The following is a 19,670-nucleotide window of genomic DNA, read 5'->3' on the forward strand; positions in this document are numbered from 1 at the left end:
CAGGAATATACCAAAACCTTCTGAGGGTCTCTGATCTTCCTCACATTTACTGCTTTGGCTGTTAATTCAATATTATTGTGAAGACTTCACCCGGCACAGAGGCTGATTTTGAATGCTCCCAGGTGCCTGCCTTGCAGTGCAGAGTTTGGGAACATTTGAGGAGCACGTTCCCAGCAGATGTGCTATCGACCTTCTGAAGGCACTGCAATCATGGAAATATCTTCTAGACAACATGCTCATTCTGCCACTAAAGTATTAAAAGTATTAAAGTATTAAAGTATTAAGCATAAGCAATAATGAGCTAATACTTTGTAGTCCAGTATTTGCTCCTTCCCACTTAAAAATCCTTTTTTTTTTTTTTTTTTTGTCATCTAAAAGTAATTATGTGTTAAAAATATGCATACACATCTAAACATTTTAGGGCCCAACTGCAGTTGTACTGGGGCACCACGACAAACTGATCATCATCAGTTAATGATGACTAACTCATTAGTTAGTTGAACTAACTAATCCTTCAAACTAACTAACTCACCCTTCAGGGCTTCTGAAATGTAACAAGAAATTCTTCCTTGCCCAGCACACTCAAATATTTGTAAAGTAAAGAGAAAAGCAAATAAACCAAACCATGACAGCTCCTTCCTATCCTTCAAAAAATTCCTTTTTGAATTTGCTACTGTTGCTGGGATACACATGAACTTTGCATCAACAAATATGTATTGACCTACATCTTGCTTTTTGTTTGGTTATTTCAACCTGAAAAGAATAGGCACATCATTCACAGTTTATGTGGAATATTGATAACAATAACTGATTACTGCATGTAATTCCAGTTAATTCATGAAAGCAGAGAAAGTAATTAGATGACACACACTGTCATCTCATGAACATTCCCAAAATACCAGCTTTGGGGTGGAAAAAAATAAAAAAAAATCTGTTCAGCCTGGCTTGTAAGTGAATTAGTAGTGTATTAGATTCTATCTGCCTATATATTCATTATAAACTAATGGCAGAGATCCAGACTTAATTGCACTGTGATTAAATATTTATCTTGTTTTTAATGCAGCAAATGGAGCGTGTTGATTATAATGATCAAGGTGTCTCCATCTGGATGCAGCAAAAGATAAAGTTCACCCCCTGAGTGCAGAATGGCTTTTGGGTCATTTCTGCACATTTCCCTCCAATTCTATTCCCTACAATTCTTCTACAGGGAAGAAATTTAACCTGATCATCCAGCCATCTCCCAACCTCTTTTGAGCTGATTAACTAGAATATTTTCTGAAAAGAAGCAGTTCATACTTGATGGATATACAATGCCTTTCCTTAAGAGTCTTAAACTTCACACCCAAGCCTTTGATGGCAAATTATACCCAAATTTGAAGCATGGTGAGCATAGCAGGCACTGTAGTGATTTTACAGGTGAGACATGAAAATACTCTAAAATCCAGGGAAAGTTGTCAATGCACTGCAAGACATTTTCCCCAGTTCCTCTTCCATTATTTCTCTTTGTATTCCTCAGCTTTCAAGGCTAAGAACTTTCTTTGCCACTTTTCAATGCTGTTTTTCACCTTTTTGTGCCCTTTGCCACCTAAATTTGTGTTTCTGAATAATGCCCACAGTATTCTTCCCCCACCAGCTCTCCCATAAACCTCCTTAGCAAGTGTTAATGTGAGACCTGTTCTGCATCTCTGCATCACCTTTCACAGGAGGATTTCATCTTCCCAATGAACACCTGGTAAGTTTACAAAAAATAGATTTCTAAGGCCTCTTCCTCCTCCTTTATCTTTCTACTCAGACAGCATCATTTCCTTTTTCTCATAGGTGATCCTTTTTCTGTCACTGACTTCTCCCAGTCTTTTTGACCCAGCTGTGGCATCTGGTTTGCTACATTCCTTTTGGGATTTATTTTGTCTTATTAAATCTAGATTAATTTTCCAACATACATTAGAAATATTTCCCAAATTTATTTTTCAGTTGATTTTGGTTTACATCAAACAGAAAAAAAACCCCCAAAAAACCCAAAAAAACCAAAAAAAACCAAAAAACCCCAAAACAACCCTCTGCAAACAGAGAGAATCATTTTGTACAAACTTTGCTGAAGGACTACAGACTTGAATTTTTAATGCTAAAATATTCAAAGAAATATTAGATTAGATTTCAGTTGGGATGTCTGGAAGATTTAGTTCAAAGGTGCAGTCCTGAAAAGGCTAATGTCTACAGATTCTGCATTAAAACAGACTCTCCAAATCCATTTTCTACATGATTAGAACAAACCCATTTCTCTGTTTACTGCACTGGTAATAGATTAAGTAAAACAGACCCAGCAAGAAAGAAACAATATATTCTTTGGTAGCTAATGCAGAACCTCACTTGCAGTTGGGATTTCTGTGCAATAGTGTTATTTTTATCATCGTAATTCTTGTCATCATATATGAAGATGTCATTTTTTATTGTTTCACTGCAGTTTAAACTGCCAAAGATGAGGACTTTCCATCCTTTTTCGCCTCTATAACTGGAAAATGGAAAAGAACCTGCAAAGATTATGTGAACTTTAATTATAACAGCAAATAGAATAAATCCAGTTAGTCCTCTTGCTGCGGATTCCAGTGGGAGCTAAAAAATGCCACAGCCTAAACTTAGGCTGTTCATATTTGTATGAGTCAGATCCTAATTACTGGTGCTGCATTAATGACACAGAAACAGCAGAAGAGAACCTCAGAGGGTGGTTATCCTCAGGACATGAAATATTATTAAAAAGTGATGAAAGAGAATCACTAAATTTGAAATATATATAGTCCAAATAGGCATAAAGTTGTCCACAGCAGAAACCAAGGGAAATAGACAAGAGTTACACACCAGTCACTTATTTCCCTGAGGATGTAGGACAGAGGAAATATATCCTTTCCTCTTCCACTTTTTTTCCCAAGCTGCCATCAAACCCTGCTATTTCCATGTAAAAAACCCCAACGCTAAATCATACTGAATTCCAGATCCTGTCACAATTCTCCAATTCTTTTTCCATTCCTTAGCTAGACAATCCAGCTAGGAAAACATTTCTCTTTTTTCTCCTCATCTCCTACTCCTGCTCCACATTGGCTTGGTGTCAACCCAGAAACCCACACTGGTTGAGAATCCCAGCTTAAAATCACAACCCACGTTTGCAGTCACGAGCCTTCACTTTGGGAGGTACACAGCAGGGTCACTTGAGATCTGCTTCCTTTGCACCAGCTACTTCCACAGCACAAATTCAAATTAATGGTTTGTGATTAATGTGGCTCACACGAAGCCATTTGCACCTGGATGGAAGTACTGACTTATTTTGGTGGTTAATGGCAATAAGCCCTGCACAGCAACACTGCAGGTTGGTGTTTTCTGATAAGCTTTACTGCTTTAACTTGAAATTCCTACTTGTGTCATTACACACAATGCAATAGTTTGTGATAAGGAGCTCAGGCACAGCTCTCAGCACAGGTAAATTTTGCCTTCCAGGGCTGGGGCTTGAGCTGCAGCACTCCCCAGGGAAAAAAAATTATTCCTTTAGGGAATGGCATGGCAAACTTCTACTGGAGATTTTGCCTTATAGCCCCTAAAAGAGGCAAACAAGATTGAAGTGATAAAAAGATATTACTGTTTATTGAAGATCCTCCAGATGAACTTATGTCCAAAGGCACATGTGATACAGGGCTTTGACACATTTATCAGTTTATCAAATTAGCATAATTGATGAGAATCCCCAGTTAGAAGTATATTTAATGTGGTAATCACCCCCTTGTTCTGGCTTCCCACTGAAGAAACTGTAGAATTATCAAGTAATACTTTACAGAGCTACAAACAGATGAAAGAAATGTATAAAAAGCAATAATCTTTTGGCATCAGAGCCTTTCCTGGTGCCCACCCTCATCTGGATCACAGGTAGTTTGCCAGACTCATCCAACTGCATGACTTAAAATATTTTGAGGGAAAAAACTTATTTTGAATTTCTTAGGATGTTATATTGTATGGCCTGTATTCTATAAAAACTTGAGGTGGAAACAAGACCTGATGAGAAACACATTGCTTTGCACCTTCTCTCTCAGCCCCTGCTCATAGGAGGTTAGAGCAGAACACACCTGGCAGGATGTTTGATTTGTGTTTTGTTTAAAAAAAGAAAAGCCCAGTATCCTGTTTTCTGTTTTGCAGGAAAAAAAAAAAAAAAAAAAAAAGGTAAAAATATTTTTTCATTTAGGAGGCTGGATTAAAAAAATAAAATTGAGACATTTTTGGTCAACACGGAGATATTGAAATACTCTCACTCTTTCCCTTAGTGCATATTAATAAATAAACTGTTCTGCAGTTTGAACAGGATGAAATTCTGTCGAAAAGTCGAAACTAATGAAATTCATGAATAACTGTAACACTGACTTGTAATATTACTGTAGAGTGTTAATTCATGCTTTGTTAAAACGCAGTGCTGCAGGAAAATTGAATACATAAATCTCTACCCAGACCTTTTTGTTCTTGTGCTGTGCCTTCTTCCTTGTAGCTATTGCAGCCATTCCAATAAAACTTCAGGAATTCCGAGGCATTTCTCAGGTTATTTGACACAAATAACTTTCAAAGTGTATAAAGGTTGATTTCATGTTAGCATATTTTTAAGTAATAGACAACTGGACATTCATGGGAGCATGTTACAATTAAAATTACAACTGTGCTCATAATTGGAACATATTACAATTTCATAATTGTTATTTTTATCCCAACAGTTGCCACACAGACACAATTCCTCTGGCAGCCATTGGAAGTTGTGTCTAGAATATGAACTGGACTGGGAAATCTTTTGACCTTTTACTTCTCTTCAGTCACTTTGACAATTTTCATTTAGCATTTTATTGCTTTACAGTACTGTGGATTGTATGTAAATGGTTTTGCCATGATTTGTTTTGAAGTCACATGGCATTTATTTGTAAGGAAGACTACTGCAGATGACAGGAAAAAAAGTTGGAAGAGAAAAATATACAGAAATAGTTGTTTCTAAAATTGTTTTTATGTACTACAAATGTATATGTATGATTACTCAATAGACAGGCAGCTGAATGCCACATATCATTCTTTTCCCAAGCCTAATAAAGCACATTCATGATCTCAGGTAAAGCACAGTTTATCAAAAAGATTTCCAGTAGAAAAAAGCAAAGTGCATTTTAATTGCATTAGTAAAATTTCAAAATAATATACAACAAAAAAAGAATCTATTCCATTTCTAAGACAAAATAAAGCAGAAAGGTCTTGGCTCTTGCAAAGAGTGATTAGCATATGGAAAGTCAATATATGAGTAAAAGTGATGTGAATGAAGTGGTACATATTTGCTACTGTAAGGAATCATCTAAGAAGCTGCTGTATATGTGCAGAAATCCCCATGGTCCTGTCTGAGTGAATTCATTCAAGCCTTTGCTTGACATTTCCATGCACCTAAAGCAATTTATATTCTCCTTGTGATAAGAAATAAATCTGAATTTTACCTGTTGTTTCAGTGACACAGTTTAAAGAGCGCTGTTTAGTCTTGCCCAATATTAGTGACAAGCAACATTTCACTCTTTTTCAAAATAATAAGGCTGAATCTTCCTTCAACATTTTTTTTCTCTTTTCAAGCTATGACAGACTTAAAGATCTCGAAATACAAGACCCTGATTATACAGTCAGCCTCAAAGGAGTCTGAATTTAACAGAAGTACCAAATTCTCTCAGTTCAGCCATGCTCTCTGTACTTTGCCACCTGCCAGAGCTTTCCTTGGGACTTCCTCCATGTTTCCTTAGCAGCCACCTAACCTGATTAAGCTCAGGTTTTTTAACACTCTGACATAATAAAATATTATTGAAAAGCTGTGGTTGTAAGAATTAATAAATTTTAATTATATTTATATTTATTTTAAATAATTACTTTGTTCCTTTGAACTGGAATGGGTTTTCTACAAATGGGTCATTATTCAATATGTTTTGTCTCCTGAATTGATGTACAATAAAAAGCCTTGGCAACTAAAAATCACTTAAATTTGCACTGTAAAGGAGTGAAATTCCTTCCTCAGTATTCTTTATGTTTCCACAGTCAATCCAGTGCTTTAAAGATGGTCATAAGACTGCTTAAACCCAAAATAAGCATAAAGTAAGCCTCCTTGTGATGCTGTTTTTTGATTAGAGTCCTTTTAATTTGGCTTGTTAACCTGCTACTAAATCCTCAACCAACCACTAATTCTGCTTGGTTTGTTTTCATTAGTATTTCCTTCTTTTTATTTCACTTTGCACATATCTAATGGCAGGATGGTAATCTTTAGTGAAACGTAATCCCAGTATTTTACCAGAGGAGACAATTTCTTCATCGCCACTCCAACTTTGAATGCACATTCCCACCAAATTCCCCTTCCTGATGGGAACACACATGCCACTGCATGGCAGGAGAGAGATCAAGGAGCTGAACCAAGTGAACACCGACTCCATCAGGAAAATTGCATTATGGATGAGGCCCTTCCAGCTGGAGCAGCCAAGCCCATGCAGATCATCCCACTGCTGCCTTTCCCTCTGCATCCCTGCCTTCAGACCCACTCCCTCTGTGCCCATGCTCAACTCATTAATCCCATTTTTTTTGCCTGTCATCTTCCTTCCCCAAGAATTTCTCCTCTCACTTTTCAGCACTTCTCAGGTGAAAATCCTTTCTAGCAGCAGAGGGTTTTGTCAACTCTTTTCTGTCATGTTTAGCTTTTCCTCAGAATCCCTGAATCACTGGGTTTTGGAAAAACCTCCAGGAGCAGGAGTACAACCTGCAACCAATCCCAATTTGTCAAACCAAGCAGAGCACTCAGTACCACATCCAGTGAAGTGGTTCACTTCCAAAACATAGTATGTCCCCCAAAAAAGGTGTTCTTTTTGTAAAATTATTCTACGTTTCAACTCTACTTGTCCAGGATACAGAGGACTCAAGGAGCAACAGAGTCTACTGAAATCCCTGCAGAAACCAGAACCGTACCTCATTCATCTTCTCATTCCTTCCTCATCTTCAGAAGATGGAGAAATTAATTCCAAATAATAATATTTGGAATATTTTTAATTCACTTCTCTTAGCTGCCCAGAGCTAGAACTAGTCCTGCTCTTTTTATCTGTCCTGGTAAGGACTAGACACCTGCAAAATCTCTTTTTGGGGAGTACTGCTTCCCAGATGGGAACAGCTGCACCTGTGTAAAATTACCCTGTTGATGCAGACCTCATAGAACCACAGAATTTGGGTTGGGACTTTAAATATCACGCAGTACCACCCCCTGCTGTGGGCAGGGACAATTTCCACTAAACCAGCTTTCTCAGACCTCCATCCAACCTAGCCTTGATCAGTCTGAGGTAGATGTCTGGCATGAAAATCTTCATCTTGGAAAACTTCTGTCTCAAACTTCAGGTAAGAAAAGGGAAAATCAGACAGAAGGAAAAGTTCATTACAGAAACCAGTACCTGGTTTAGGGGATACAATAGGATCTCCCACTTTATTTGTACACTGGGGTGAATACTGTATAACCACCACCAATACCACTTTGTGAAACTCTGCAGATTGTAGAAAAATGCCCATGCCTGAGTTGGTCAGGCAGCTGCCAGCACTGCAGGCTGATTGCAAACTCCTAGCTCACTGTTTTGTCAAGTTTGAAAAGAAGCGAGCCATTTTGCCAAACTGTGTGTTATTTTTATGATATGTGGATGGACAGTCACTAAGGGATAGGCTAAAAATACTAATTAATTTTCATTCCTGACCTAAGCAAGATTTCCAGCTTTTAAATGTGACAGGCTGCTCCAATAGCCTTCAGTGCCACCTGGCATCTAGGACTATTTTTATTGCATAAGCCTCATTTCCATCAGAATGGGGTTCAATATGACCTTTACATAATTTTCTGATTTAGTCTATATTTTGCTTGGAATAGATGGAAAAGTAATTAGCAAGCTAGCTCCAGGCACTGGAAAAAAATAAAATATTCAGTTGGAAAAGAAAGATGTAAAAGGAATTGCTACAAATGCGTAAACCAAGTTCAGCAAGACTCTAAATCTGTGGTACAGTCCCTGGGGGAATGGCAAATCCTTTCCTTTAGAATAATCCTGAGAGATGATTTCCCTCTTTGAAATGTGTGAAATGGAAGAGCTTTGCACACCACAGCAAAATCACTGTGGCCCCAAAGACAGCCTGGGAGCTGTCACGAAACCACAACTCCAGATCCTGCTGTGCAGTGGGCAGGAAACTGAAGTCCTTGAGACCTGACCAGACACAGCCTTGATGCTGTGAGGGTGGCACAGAAAGCAGATTAAACATGTCATGCTTCTATTTTTAAAGTTTCATTTCAATAACTTAAAAAAAACCCCAAAAAACCAAAAAACAGAGAGAGAAAAATCTGGTTTGGTTTCTCTTTTCTAATAATCATGGAATCATAAAATGGTTTGGGTTGGAAGGGACCAAAAAGATCACCCAGGTCCAAAACCGATCATAGTAACCATTGAAGAAGACATGTTTTTTTTTTTTCTTGTGTTTTTTTTTTGTTTGTTTTTTTGTTTTTTTTTTTTTTTTTTTTTTGTTTTTTGGGTTTTTTTTTTTTTTTTTTTTTTTTTCCTTTTCTTTTTTTTTTCTTTTTTCCTAATTAATAAAAGCCTCTTAATAATGCCTCTTATTAAAACCTCTCTGGGCATTATTTTCACAGAGAAGAGAGATCCTTGTGTGAAATTGTGAAACCCAATTTCAAACCCATATCAGTTAAATATTTTAAGGACAAAGATGTGGTATGGTTGTTATATAAGGATATAAACATAATTTTCGTGTAAATATTAATGCCAGTACTATCTCAAATGTTTTTCATTTCATGTCTTAGTCTCATTTTCTGAGAACCAAGGACACAAAGTGCCCAGAATTTTGACCAAATGGATCTCACCTGCTCTTTGATAAGCAGGGCAGCACCAAATGACAAAAGAATTTTCTGACATAAAGCAAGGAAATAAAAGGAAAAATTGATTACAATATTCACCTGTTCAAGAAAAGACCTATCTAATATTTGAATTATAGAATTATAGGCTGGTTTTGGTTGGGAGAGACCTGAAATCCCATCCAGTGCCAGCCCAGCCATGGCAGGGACACTTCCCACTGTCCCAGGCTGCTCCAGCCCCAGTGTCCAGCCTGGCCTAAATCTGCCTATTCTTAAGCTGTCTAAATTAAAATTATTTTAAACTATCTAATATAAATCTGGTTAAGATTGGTGGCAATGGAACCCTCATACCTTCTACTTTATATTCTTATAAAAAATCAAAATATTGAAAATTAGCTATTCTGAATAACAAAGTAATATTAAACTGCTACATGGGATTGTAATAATAATATGTCTAGTGGTTTAAATCTATAAAAAATGGCAATCCAGTAAATTTTTAAATGCAAAGACATCTATATAGAGAAAATGAATTATTTTACATTTTTATAGTACAAGTTCCATTCTGTTGTTTGGCATTGTTTTAAACTCCACACATCTCATGAACAATTTTATTTCTGAGGATCTAATAATTCCAACAGAAATACTCTCCCAAAAGTCATCAAGGCTGCACCCAGCAAGTCAGCTTTGGAATATCTATTAACCAAAATAATTTACGTTACCTTCAATTTTTCATTTTTTGAAATTGATTTCCTTAATGTAAACCATATTTTTTAAAAAAATCTGTGTATAAAAAGGCAAACACCAACACAATATGTTTTAGTACCCCTCTTTAAAAAGTTTCTTAAACACAGGAGATCCAGGGAAGAAAACAAGCACCAGAGAGACCTGGAGTTCTCCTAGCAGAAAGAAAACAAAGCATAGAACTTGTGTTTCAATTTTTATTCTGGAATTTAGATTTCAGGTGTTGCTTAATACCATTCTCCTAGAGTAAGGGTAATGGGTAAGTAATTAAAGGTAAACTCTTAATAGTTTTAGGTCTCTATTTCTCATGACTTTTTGATAACTGTAATTATTGTGTCAGTACAACTTTCATCCTGGAACTTGTGCTCTTCCTTTGTAATTCTTTTATAAAATTCCATTAATTTCCTTGAATGAAAGAAACTTAATTCTTTAGATTTTTACAGCCAAAGTCTCTTTCATTTGATAAGGCATTTTCAACTTTTATTCTTTCTCAAAAGTGATTTTTTTCCCCCCTAGGTTTTTTTCTTCTTTAGGAAAAACATGCTAAAATAATTTTTATGTAAGTCAAAATTCTAAATGAAGAGGGAACAGGTTAGATCTCCCATGGAATTTTGGAAGGGTGATATCATTTTCCTTAGATACAGAAATATTCAGTGTAGCTTACATACTCTGGCACAAGGTTGCTGAAAGGATTACTTTTTAGTAATGTCTTTGAAGAGGGAGGCCCTGTCATGTAGTGAATCTTTAATCTCTACAACACCTAAACTTAATTAAGACAATAGCAAAACTCACTATGTAAAAGAGCTTTTATTACCATGAAACTCTAAATGCGTTTGCATATGTTATATAGATGGAATGCAAAACCAAAAATGCCATGTCTCCTAAAGCATTATAATTTAAAAATTAAAAAAAAAAAATTAAAAAATCATTGGCAGAGGCAAGGAATGGCTCCAGTGAAGTGATGATCTCAAAGGAAATGTATTTATTACCTCAGTCAAAATCACTGTGTAGAGACAAGTGAACAAACTGCTGTGCTCTGTCTCATCAGGTGTTGGAAGAATTACTCTTTAATAATTGCAGAAACTACTCCAGGCTCCTTGAGGAGACATGGGGGGGAATCCATAAAACCATGGGGAAACATTTTTGGGATGAAAAGCTTCAAGCAGGAGGACACCCAGCAGGAGTTTCTTGCTACATTAGTCTTTTAAAAATGGTTGTCAACAAAGGAGTCTCCTCCTGGCTCAACAAACAGCCTTCAAAGACTCATGTCACATATGGATGCGATAAAAACACATGGAAAAGAGAGAATTTTCCTAAGATTTTTCTAATTTTGTTAAGTAATTATTTAATTAAATAATAATTTAATTAAATTATTTTATTATATTTGATTTTAAGTCAAAGCAAATGAAGAAGTGACTCAAAATACGTTTAAGATGTCCACAGTGACATAAAATCATAGGTATTTAACAGGAAAGAAAAACAGATCTGGAATAATGCTTACCCACAGGCATTGCAAAGGAAAACTTTGTTGAAACTGTGAGGAGTACCTGGGAAAACTCCTTGATTTATCTTTCCTTGTAAAACAACTTGGGTGAAAAACATTGGGTTATAATTAGAGTTCATAATTAGTCTGAAGCGCTGTGAAACTCAAGGAACTCCAGTGAAATGTATATTTTTTACAGGGAGATAACTACAGGGCACTTACAGGATTATTAATCTTCAACTTACTGGTTGCAACACTCAAAGTAAAATTTTAAATTTTAAAACTTTGCTTCTACAAGATTCCTCACAGATGGCATTGTCAGAGCAGCTAGACCCTATCCCAAAAAAACAGAGTATGGGAAATAGCAGTGTTCATCCCTTTGATTAAACAGGAAGGGAAATTTCAGTTTTGGTCCTGATCACAGGTGAATTAAAAGCTTGCAATTTTCAGTAAATGTTGAAATAATGTTCATAAAAATATTAGATGCAATTTATTCTACATAATGTTGTTTCACAAGTGAAGGCATTTGTTGGAAAAACACTATGTGTATGAATAATGATTAGATAAATTTCATGAACTGGAGGACACTTGCTGTGGTTTTTTTTTGTGGAAAAGAACAAAATCTGGTATTGTATAACACTGTCTCTACCAGGCACATGCCACTGAAAGGCTCTAGGTGAGTGCATGAGGTTTTGAATGCAGTTTCTATTTATTTTTCTGCACCCCTGCAATTTCCAAACTGCACAGATGCATTCCTACCTTGAGGGAAGGGAATCTGCTTTAAGCAGAACCCACAGTTTTACAAATGCCAATGCAATCTGAGAAATAAGTCGTACTAAAACAATCCTGTAAGAGTGCAGAACTAATCTGTTACTTTCAAAACAGCAACATCTGGTTCATATCTTACAGCAAAATCAATAGGAGCTATAAATTATGGAGCATCTGAAGAGCTCGCATTGCTTCTGAAGTTTTAAGATAGAAATTAATGTTAGATTGCACTTTATGCATGGATTTTTCTCTCAGTGTAAATCATATCTGTAGCCAGCCCACGTGGCTGTGTTATAAATTCCACTTTTCTCCACTTGAACATTTTCAGCTGATGTACCTGGGTAGCTTGGCCAGATCACAGTGTGGGGCTCTCACAAAAACAGCAGTGGTGTTCAAAGAGAGAGGCCATGTCTTTGGGAGGTGCTCTAAAAAAATGTGTGTATTTAAACCATTTCCCTAAAGGGAGAAAGGCTGAGGGTTTTGTTCTTTCCTAAGTAAAAAAAAAAAAAACCCATCCTTTTCTAATGTTTCTGTTGAATGGCTGCAGTAAGTTTCTGCTAAAACATTTTCAATGACAACTCCAAGACTGACAGATCTCTCAAGAAATGGAGAGTTGAATGTTGATATTTAGTAATTAGAATGCATGCTCCATGGGGGTGTGTGAGTACTCTACATTTTTTTCCCCAAATTCCTCTTTTTTCTCTCTTTTGCAGCGTTATTTCTCATCCCAGTCCTCCTGCGTGCTCATTTTGCTGCTACATTCATGTTTAAATCTCCCTTTTGCTTCTTTTTGTATTCAGTTCTAGTCTTAACTACTCTCCCTCTCTCACATTCTACTCTTGGCTTTGTTCTCTGTCCTTTCATTTATTATTCTCTGCTGTATCCTAATTACTTATATTGCTCCCAAGTTGTAGGTTAGCGTTGTAAACAGTGTTCAATCCTTCCTTGCCATCTTCCTCTCTTCTTTCACTTTCCTCACCTTTTCTCTTTTGCCCCTCTGGAGGCCTTTCCTTCTTTTAACAAGCCACTATAAAGTGATTCCCCATTTATTTGATGTTTTAGCTCGCTGAGTTTGTACAACTCAGTGCCATTTCAAATATGTTAGGCTGCTCAGTGGCATTCTTCTCTGGTACACTGTCTTTTCTCTTTAAATACTCCCCAGCTAATGGATTGCCAATTAATTAGAAATAGTTAATCTTCACAATAAAATAAACACGATGCATTTGTGTCTCTCTGGGAGCTCCTAAACTAATTTTTATGACTGTGATGGTAACCATTCTCATTCTCCCTCTGCTTGGCAGCTTGTCAATGGAAATAAGAGTTCTCTGAGCAGATACCCCAGCCATCGTTTGGAGAATGTTTTCTTTGAGCACGATGCATCTGCATCTGCTCATCTGCTGCCTTCCTTTTTCCCTTCCTGCACTGCTTGTTCCCAGCTCTTTAAAGGATGTCAGTTTTGGGGGCATCATCCAGGTGACTGAGTTTTGCCAGCATAAAGACAGGAGCACCAAAAAAAACCAAAAAACACAAAAAAAAAAAAAAAAACCCACAAAACAAAACTCCAAAAACACTGGTTTTTTGGGTTTTTTTTTTTTCAACTCCTGATTGAATCATTCTGTTATCTGAAGCTTGACATGCCAGCTTAAGCATGTAAGAATGAAGGAAGGAACGTGCCTTTTACATTTTTAAATGCTACAGGAAGATTATGTTTCCTACTGACTCCAAGTTGAGGAGAAGGAGAAAAAAAAAGAAGGAGGGAACAGAGAAAAGAGGATAGATCCCAGCTGTGATATTTACCAAGTTATACACAAAATGAAACAGGCTGAAATGACTTTAGTAAAGGCTGCTCTCAAGAAATGGTTACCACAATGCAGATGTAAGGTAAGTAATTCATACCTGCTGAAGTTGGGTCCTCTTCAATGGAGGCTGTGCAAAAAGGGGTCAGGAGTGGGGAGGGAGGCAGGGACAGGAAATGGGAAGAGGAAGGAAGGGAAAGAGAGAGAGAAAAAGAGAAAAAAAAATACAAATGAAGAAATCAGTGTAATGCTAATGCTTGTATTGTTTACATTTTCTTAACATAAAAGCAATTAGATGTAACAAAAAACTTTACTCTCATAACCCTCCACCCCTTCTGCTCCACTCAGCTTCTTCCCAGACTGGTGGGAATTGCTCATTCTGAAACGGGGCAGTTAGGGAGCCAAAGTGGCAGCTCTGGGGTGGGTTGTGTGTACATGTGTGTGTCTGTCAAGCACACAGTTACCACTGGGCTCCCCATTCCAGATGTTTATTTTTCTGGGAAAAGCAGTAAAACTCCTGTCTTCACCTCTTGCTTTTGTTGACAGATATCCATTAAATTGCCTTAAGTTACCATCAAAAAGCACTGATGGCTCTGGACTATCTATTTCTCTCACATTCAAAAGAAGGAAACAGGCATATTCCCAGCAAAAGTGAACTTTAAAAGTACATCAGTGACCTAATTCTTTCTCTTCTTTTAGTCAGTGTGGGTTATATACACATGCATCACAAAAACGGTCTCTTCACAGCCTTGAAAAACTTTTGGATGGCAGTAAAAGCTGAATTAAAGTGTTTCTCACTTGGATGCTGCAAAAAGGACCCAGAAGTGAGAGAACTCTCCATAAATGTGATACAGAGGCCCTTTTGAGATATTAAACACGTGTATCCATACTTTTCTTTTTCTCTCTTAAGGATTGCCTGCTGCCAGTTGAGATGGAAGCTTCTCTTGATTTGATTTCTTGAAGAACCAGCTCACACAACACTCCTTCACCCATGCCAGGCATTGATCCACCCTGACAGACCTTGCACATGGCATGGCCAAACATTTCAAACATTTCCTCAAAGACCACCACCACACTTGGTAAATTTCCTTTTTTTTTTTTTTTTCTTTTGCTATCACCCCATGTTTTATGCAGGCAGAATCTAGGAGAGAACCAGGGAGATCTTCCCTTTTTTTTGGCAAAAAAAAGTGTCAACAGACACCAAGTGCAATTGAGAGAGGCCATAAACCTTGGTTAATTCAGCACAATATTCTGCATGCAACTGTATGTGACAACCAGTGCTGAACACATCAGTTATTCCTAATTGCAGAGTAGCATGGTGTCCTTTTGGGGACTGTCAAATCTAATCGAGAGGAAATAATGAATTACTCTCTCAAGTAATTCAACCATCTTGTCTCTAACCACAGTTGTTGGAGGTAAACAGGTGATTTTTATTTCTAAAGTTTGGCGTTCAGATAAACCCTGAAGAAGGCTACACAGAAAAAACATTATGTCAGACATAATTTAAAATGGCCTAAACATGGTACTTAGAGCCTTGCCTTCTGTAGCTCCTTATTTAATGTTTGAATGTGTGTTTTGAGACTAGATTAATCCATTATGCATTGTACATATGTAAGATCACATCAAGCTTTAACATGTTCTTTTACTACTTAAACTAAATTTAAATAAAATGTGTTTGTGGTAGCAGAGGATTTCAAGGTAATGAAAGAAAAAAGGGAAAATACCGTATCACTGGTTTTAACTTGAAGCAATCAGCTAAATTATTAATTTAGCAATATGAAAGCTGATTATAAACACACACAAAAACCCCCAAAAACCAAAGAAAGCAACCAACCAATCAAAAAAAAGGCCAAAGAACCTCACTCCCCCAAACCCCACAAAAACAAAAACAACAAGCCCCCAAAGCAGAATATTTGGAATATTTAAATCTTAGAAAAACAGAATCTGAAGTAAATAAACAAACTACAAATTAAGTCAATAAAGTAGGTTGCAATTTCTCAGGGTACTGTGGAAGAGACAACTACACAGACAGAACAGAACATGAAAGCAGGAAGTCAAAATTTTACAAATGCCCCAAATCCATATTAGCTTCCAGCTCTGCTGCTGCTTGAATGAAAAATAATTCACAGTACTGGAGATTCTGCTTTAAAACTGGTTAAACAAAATTGTCCAATTACACAAGGAATATTTATTCCAGTAACTGTTTCCTCAGCCTGCTATTTGAATAATATTCTGAGACTTAATTATCAGGATGAATAGCAGCATTAGCAATTCAAAGCTGGATTCTGTTGCTACTCTGATGGTTGTTTCAGAGGGACCACTCTGCACTTAGGTACACATCTAAATAAAACAGGATAGCTGAATCTCAGCTGAATATAACACTCAGATGCCAAAATGGTTATGCCAAGAATGTTACTTTCCTGTTTATTTAATTAATTTTGGCTACTTGATTGCTGGTTTAAGCTCATCCAGGAATAGACTATGTTCTTTTCCTGTCTCAGTGTGAGTTTCAGTGAGAGCTGCTTTTGCAAAAAGTCCTAATTCTACTTGTCAATACTGCATTAATCCTAGACAGAAATTAAAGATGAGTATTAAAAATGGAGATGAAAATGTAGTTCTGAACCTGTTCACAATTCAAACAGACTTCTAGAAAAAATTAAATTAACTCAATCCCTTGCTTTTTGTGACAGGATATTTTTACCTCCCTTGAGGTTAATAAACCATGTTTAAAAAACCAGCCTTCAGTAAGATCTTGAGTACTCCAAGAATATATCTGCTTTTGCTTTATCATACCAGCTCAAATGCAATATCAGCACTCTGCTTTCCACTTTTTAAGGAAATACACTAAATTACCACACCAAAAATTTCCTACACAACACCACCAATTTTTTTTTTTTTTTATTTTTTCCCATCAGCAGTGATTTAAAACACTTAGTTATTTTAAAAATCTATTTATATAGTGACTCATCACCAGGGTAATTATCTGTAATTTACTCTTTGCTTTTTTCAGAGGAGTGGAGAGGGAGTTCAGATGGAGTTGCCTTGCTCAGCTGGGCTGGCAGAAGCTGGTGACTCACTGCTGGGGGTGGTGGGTCTCCATCAGCCTGGTGTCCTCCTCCTGACTCCCACAGGGGAGCCAGTAATTTAACAAAAAAGAAAAAAAAAAAAAGCCCCCCAAAAAGTCACAGACATCCCCAAGTCATGGTCTGATTGCAGCACTGCATGACCTCAAGCTGTAAATTTCACAATGCAGTTCTTCCCCTTTTAATGCATCATTGACAAAATATAATAAGATATATGGCAGGAGAGATGTTGGATTTTGTCTTCTTCAGAAGAAATCTGATGTTCACTTGGGGAAACTTAATTCTGTTTTTCCTAGAGGTGAACAATGCAGCATGATGTAAGTGGGATAAAAAAACAGCCAAGAAGACACGGGCAGGTTTGGAAAGCCTATACCAGGTGGCATTAGCTTAAGAGAGATAATGCAGAAAGGCAATGCTTGGATAGTATCTGAACATCTCTGCCAGACTCCTGATTATTCCTGTTACAATGGCAGAAACCTTGACAGGTCTGGAAAAAAAAAAATCTGAATTCTGAAGCATAAATATCTTGGTTTAGGCAGATCCAGTGTCACAGCCTGCTATGCTGTGTCATATCTTATGACACATTACACTAGATTTGCATTATATTAAAGCTTGTGTTAAGTTTATACTAATGTGAACGTTTTTTTAACATTCAAATAACAAGTTAGACTCATATACAAAGCAATGAACTTAGATATATATGGCATTATCCCTACGGAAAATCTTTACAAGAGGTCCACAAAATTATCCAAAGAAACAGTAAGCTCCAAGAGAAAATAACATTTTTCTGAATGCAGATAAAAAATAAATTATAGTCTGCTCAGCATCAAATCTCAGGGGTCTCAGAGGACCTGTGTGCAAGGAAGACTGACTGACTGACTTCCCAAAATCTCAGCTGTAGTTGTTAGGAATGTGATTTTAATGCTGCAGATGTTCCACTGAAAAGATGTGCCTGAGAATCCTGTCTCTCCCCTCTCTCCACATCTGACATAATTCAGCATCCACAGGCCCTTGGAGCAGCACTTGCTTCCCTCCTGCTTCAGCTGGCCAAGCTGGTTTTGCACTCATTCATGAGAAAAAAAGAAAAAAAGAAAAAAAACCCCAAAACATAACAATCCCCTGAAAAACAGCAAGAACCACCCCAAAGAAACAGACAAAAAAGGCACAAGAGAACAAACAGAAATGAGCAGAAACAAAGCCAGAAGGAGCACACCAGGCCCCTCACCAGTGCGTGGCAGAGATAATTCTCCATGAACTAATGAAACTCTGCTTGGGTGACAGATGTTCGATGGAAAACAAATATATTAATTAAGAAACCCCAAAAATGGCCCTTGGCAGTTAGGAGAGAAGATGTATCACTTCCCACAGGTTTACATCGATTTAAGCACTTAAAATCTATGAAAAAACTTACTCTTTCTTCATTGTTTTATTTCAAGAAAAATAAATTCTAATAAACAAGTGGGTTTCTGAGCAAAATGCCATGTATTATTAAAATCTAGAATATGAGTGTCTCAAAAAGACAATCCTAGAAATGCCAATAAAGGCATCTAATTCATTCCTACTGGTCTTCCTTTTTTACCAATCACCAGGGCCATCAGTGCTGAATGAGAATATGTTTAAATATCAAATGAAAAATTTATTTAGGTGAAATACTACACTTTGTAGAAAACAAGATTAGATAATGAATTTTTTTAGGAGCCTTCATATTTACACCTCTCTAGAACAAGGCAGGAACACCCTGATATTTGTCAGGATGATCTTTCTTATGGAAAACAGTGTAAAGAAATTAAGTTTTAAAGCAATTCTTGAGTTCTTAGTCAGCTCCAGTCCTTGCCAAGGATTCCAGTGCTGCCAAAGGCACAACAGTACTGAAAATTGTAATTCTGAAACCAGGAGTAGTCTGCCATGGCTTGAAATATCACAGAATTTTACACACACACTCACGATGCCATATGCAGATTTGAGAATATGTGAATGTTCTGAAAGAGCAAAAAATGTAATGAGAAGGTGGCCCTGGCACTTTGGTGTCCAAAAAATAAGTGAACTCAAAAATGTAAAGGTGGATAAGGCTGCAAACCAATGTGCAAAAGTCTTTGCTTTTTTAAGTGTCAAAGAGCACTCTCCAGCAACCAAATAAATAATCTTAAAACAAAATGTTAAAAAAGGCTGTAAAATACAGTTACAGAAGTAGGCACCTCCTAGCATCTGTTATTGTGGATGCAAAAAGCCTACCTGGGAAATCCCCACAGTCACAGATAGAAAGCTTTGCCTTTCAAGCCAAACGATTTCATCTTTTCATATTTCAGTCACCTGCCTGAAGCGGTTTCACTTGGTTGTTTTGTGTGTTTTAAGGGAAATTTTACTACCTGTTCTTGTGTGAATGCAGAATTTTAAAATAACACCACATACCACACTGCAAAGTCATAATGGTGATAATACTTTTTATTTTATGGCTATTCTCCCACCTAGGGGAGAAAACAAAAGATGCAATAAAAGCCCACTCAGATGTTCACTGAATGTTTGCTGGCTCTGGGCTGGTACAGGAGGCTGGATTAGGTCTCTCTGTGTGGTATTTTATCTGCACCACACCACCTGAAAATGTTCAATATACAACATCCAGCAGCATAAAAAAGGATTCAAAAGGCTATAAAAAAATGCCCCAAACAGGTGAGAAAATAGCAGTTAAGATAAATAAACACCAACTCTATTCAGTCCTGTAGTATCATTCACTAATCTTAATGCATGAGCTTTCTGTCACAGTATGTGCTATTTTTAACCCCAAAAATAACTTCAACCACCTGGCCTGCTGCCAGGCAATTGCACCCTGACTGTCCACTTTGCCCTGTGGAAACACATACTGGGAAGTTAATTAAGTACACAGGAAATCCCTT

At 37.0% G+C, this 19,670-nt stretch overlaps 1 protein-coding gene across 2 annotated transcripts in view; it reads right to left on the minus strand.

The window, feature by feature from the left end:
* Positions 1 to 19,670, minus strand: part of EDIL3 (EGF like repeats and discoidin domains 3) — a 240,292-nt gene that overhangs the window by 129,124 nt on the left and 91,498 nt on the right. Inside the window, exon 3 of one of the 2 annotated variants that reach the window (XM_041426666.1) lies at positions 13,797 to 13,826. The exons of the other annotated variant lie outside the window; for it this stretch is intronic. Within the exon in view, the coding sequence (XP_041282600.1) occupies positions 13,797 to 13,826 (30 nt within the window). The remainder of the gene's footprint in view (positions 1 to 13,796; positions 13,827 to 19,670) is intronic. 2 annotated transcript variants of the gene reach the window in all.

This window comes from Onychostruthus taczanowskii, unplaced genomic scaffold (assembly GCF_017590055.1).
Source record: "Onychostruthus taczanowskii isolate IOZ18803 unplaced genomic scaffold, ASM1759005v1 scaffold92, whole genome shotgun sequence".
Classification (NCBI taxonomy): domain Eukaryota; kingdom Metazoa; phylum Chordata; class Aves; order Passeriformes; family Passeridae; genus Onychostruthus; species Onychostruthus taczanowskii.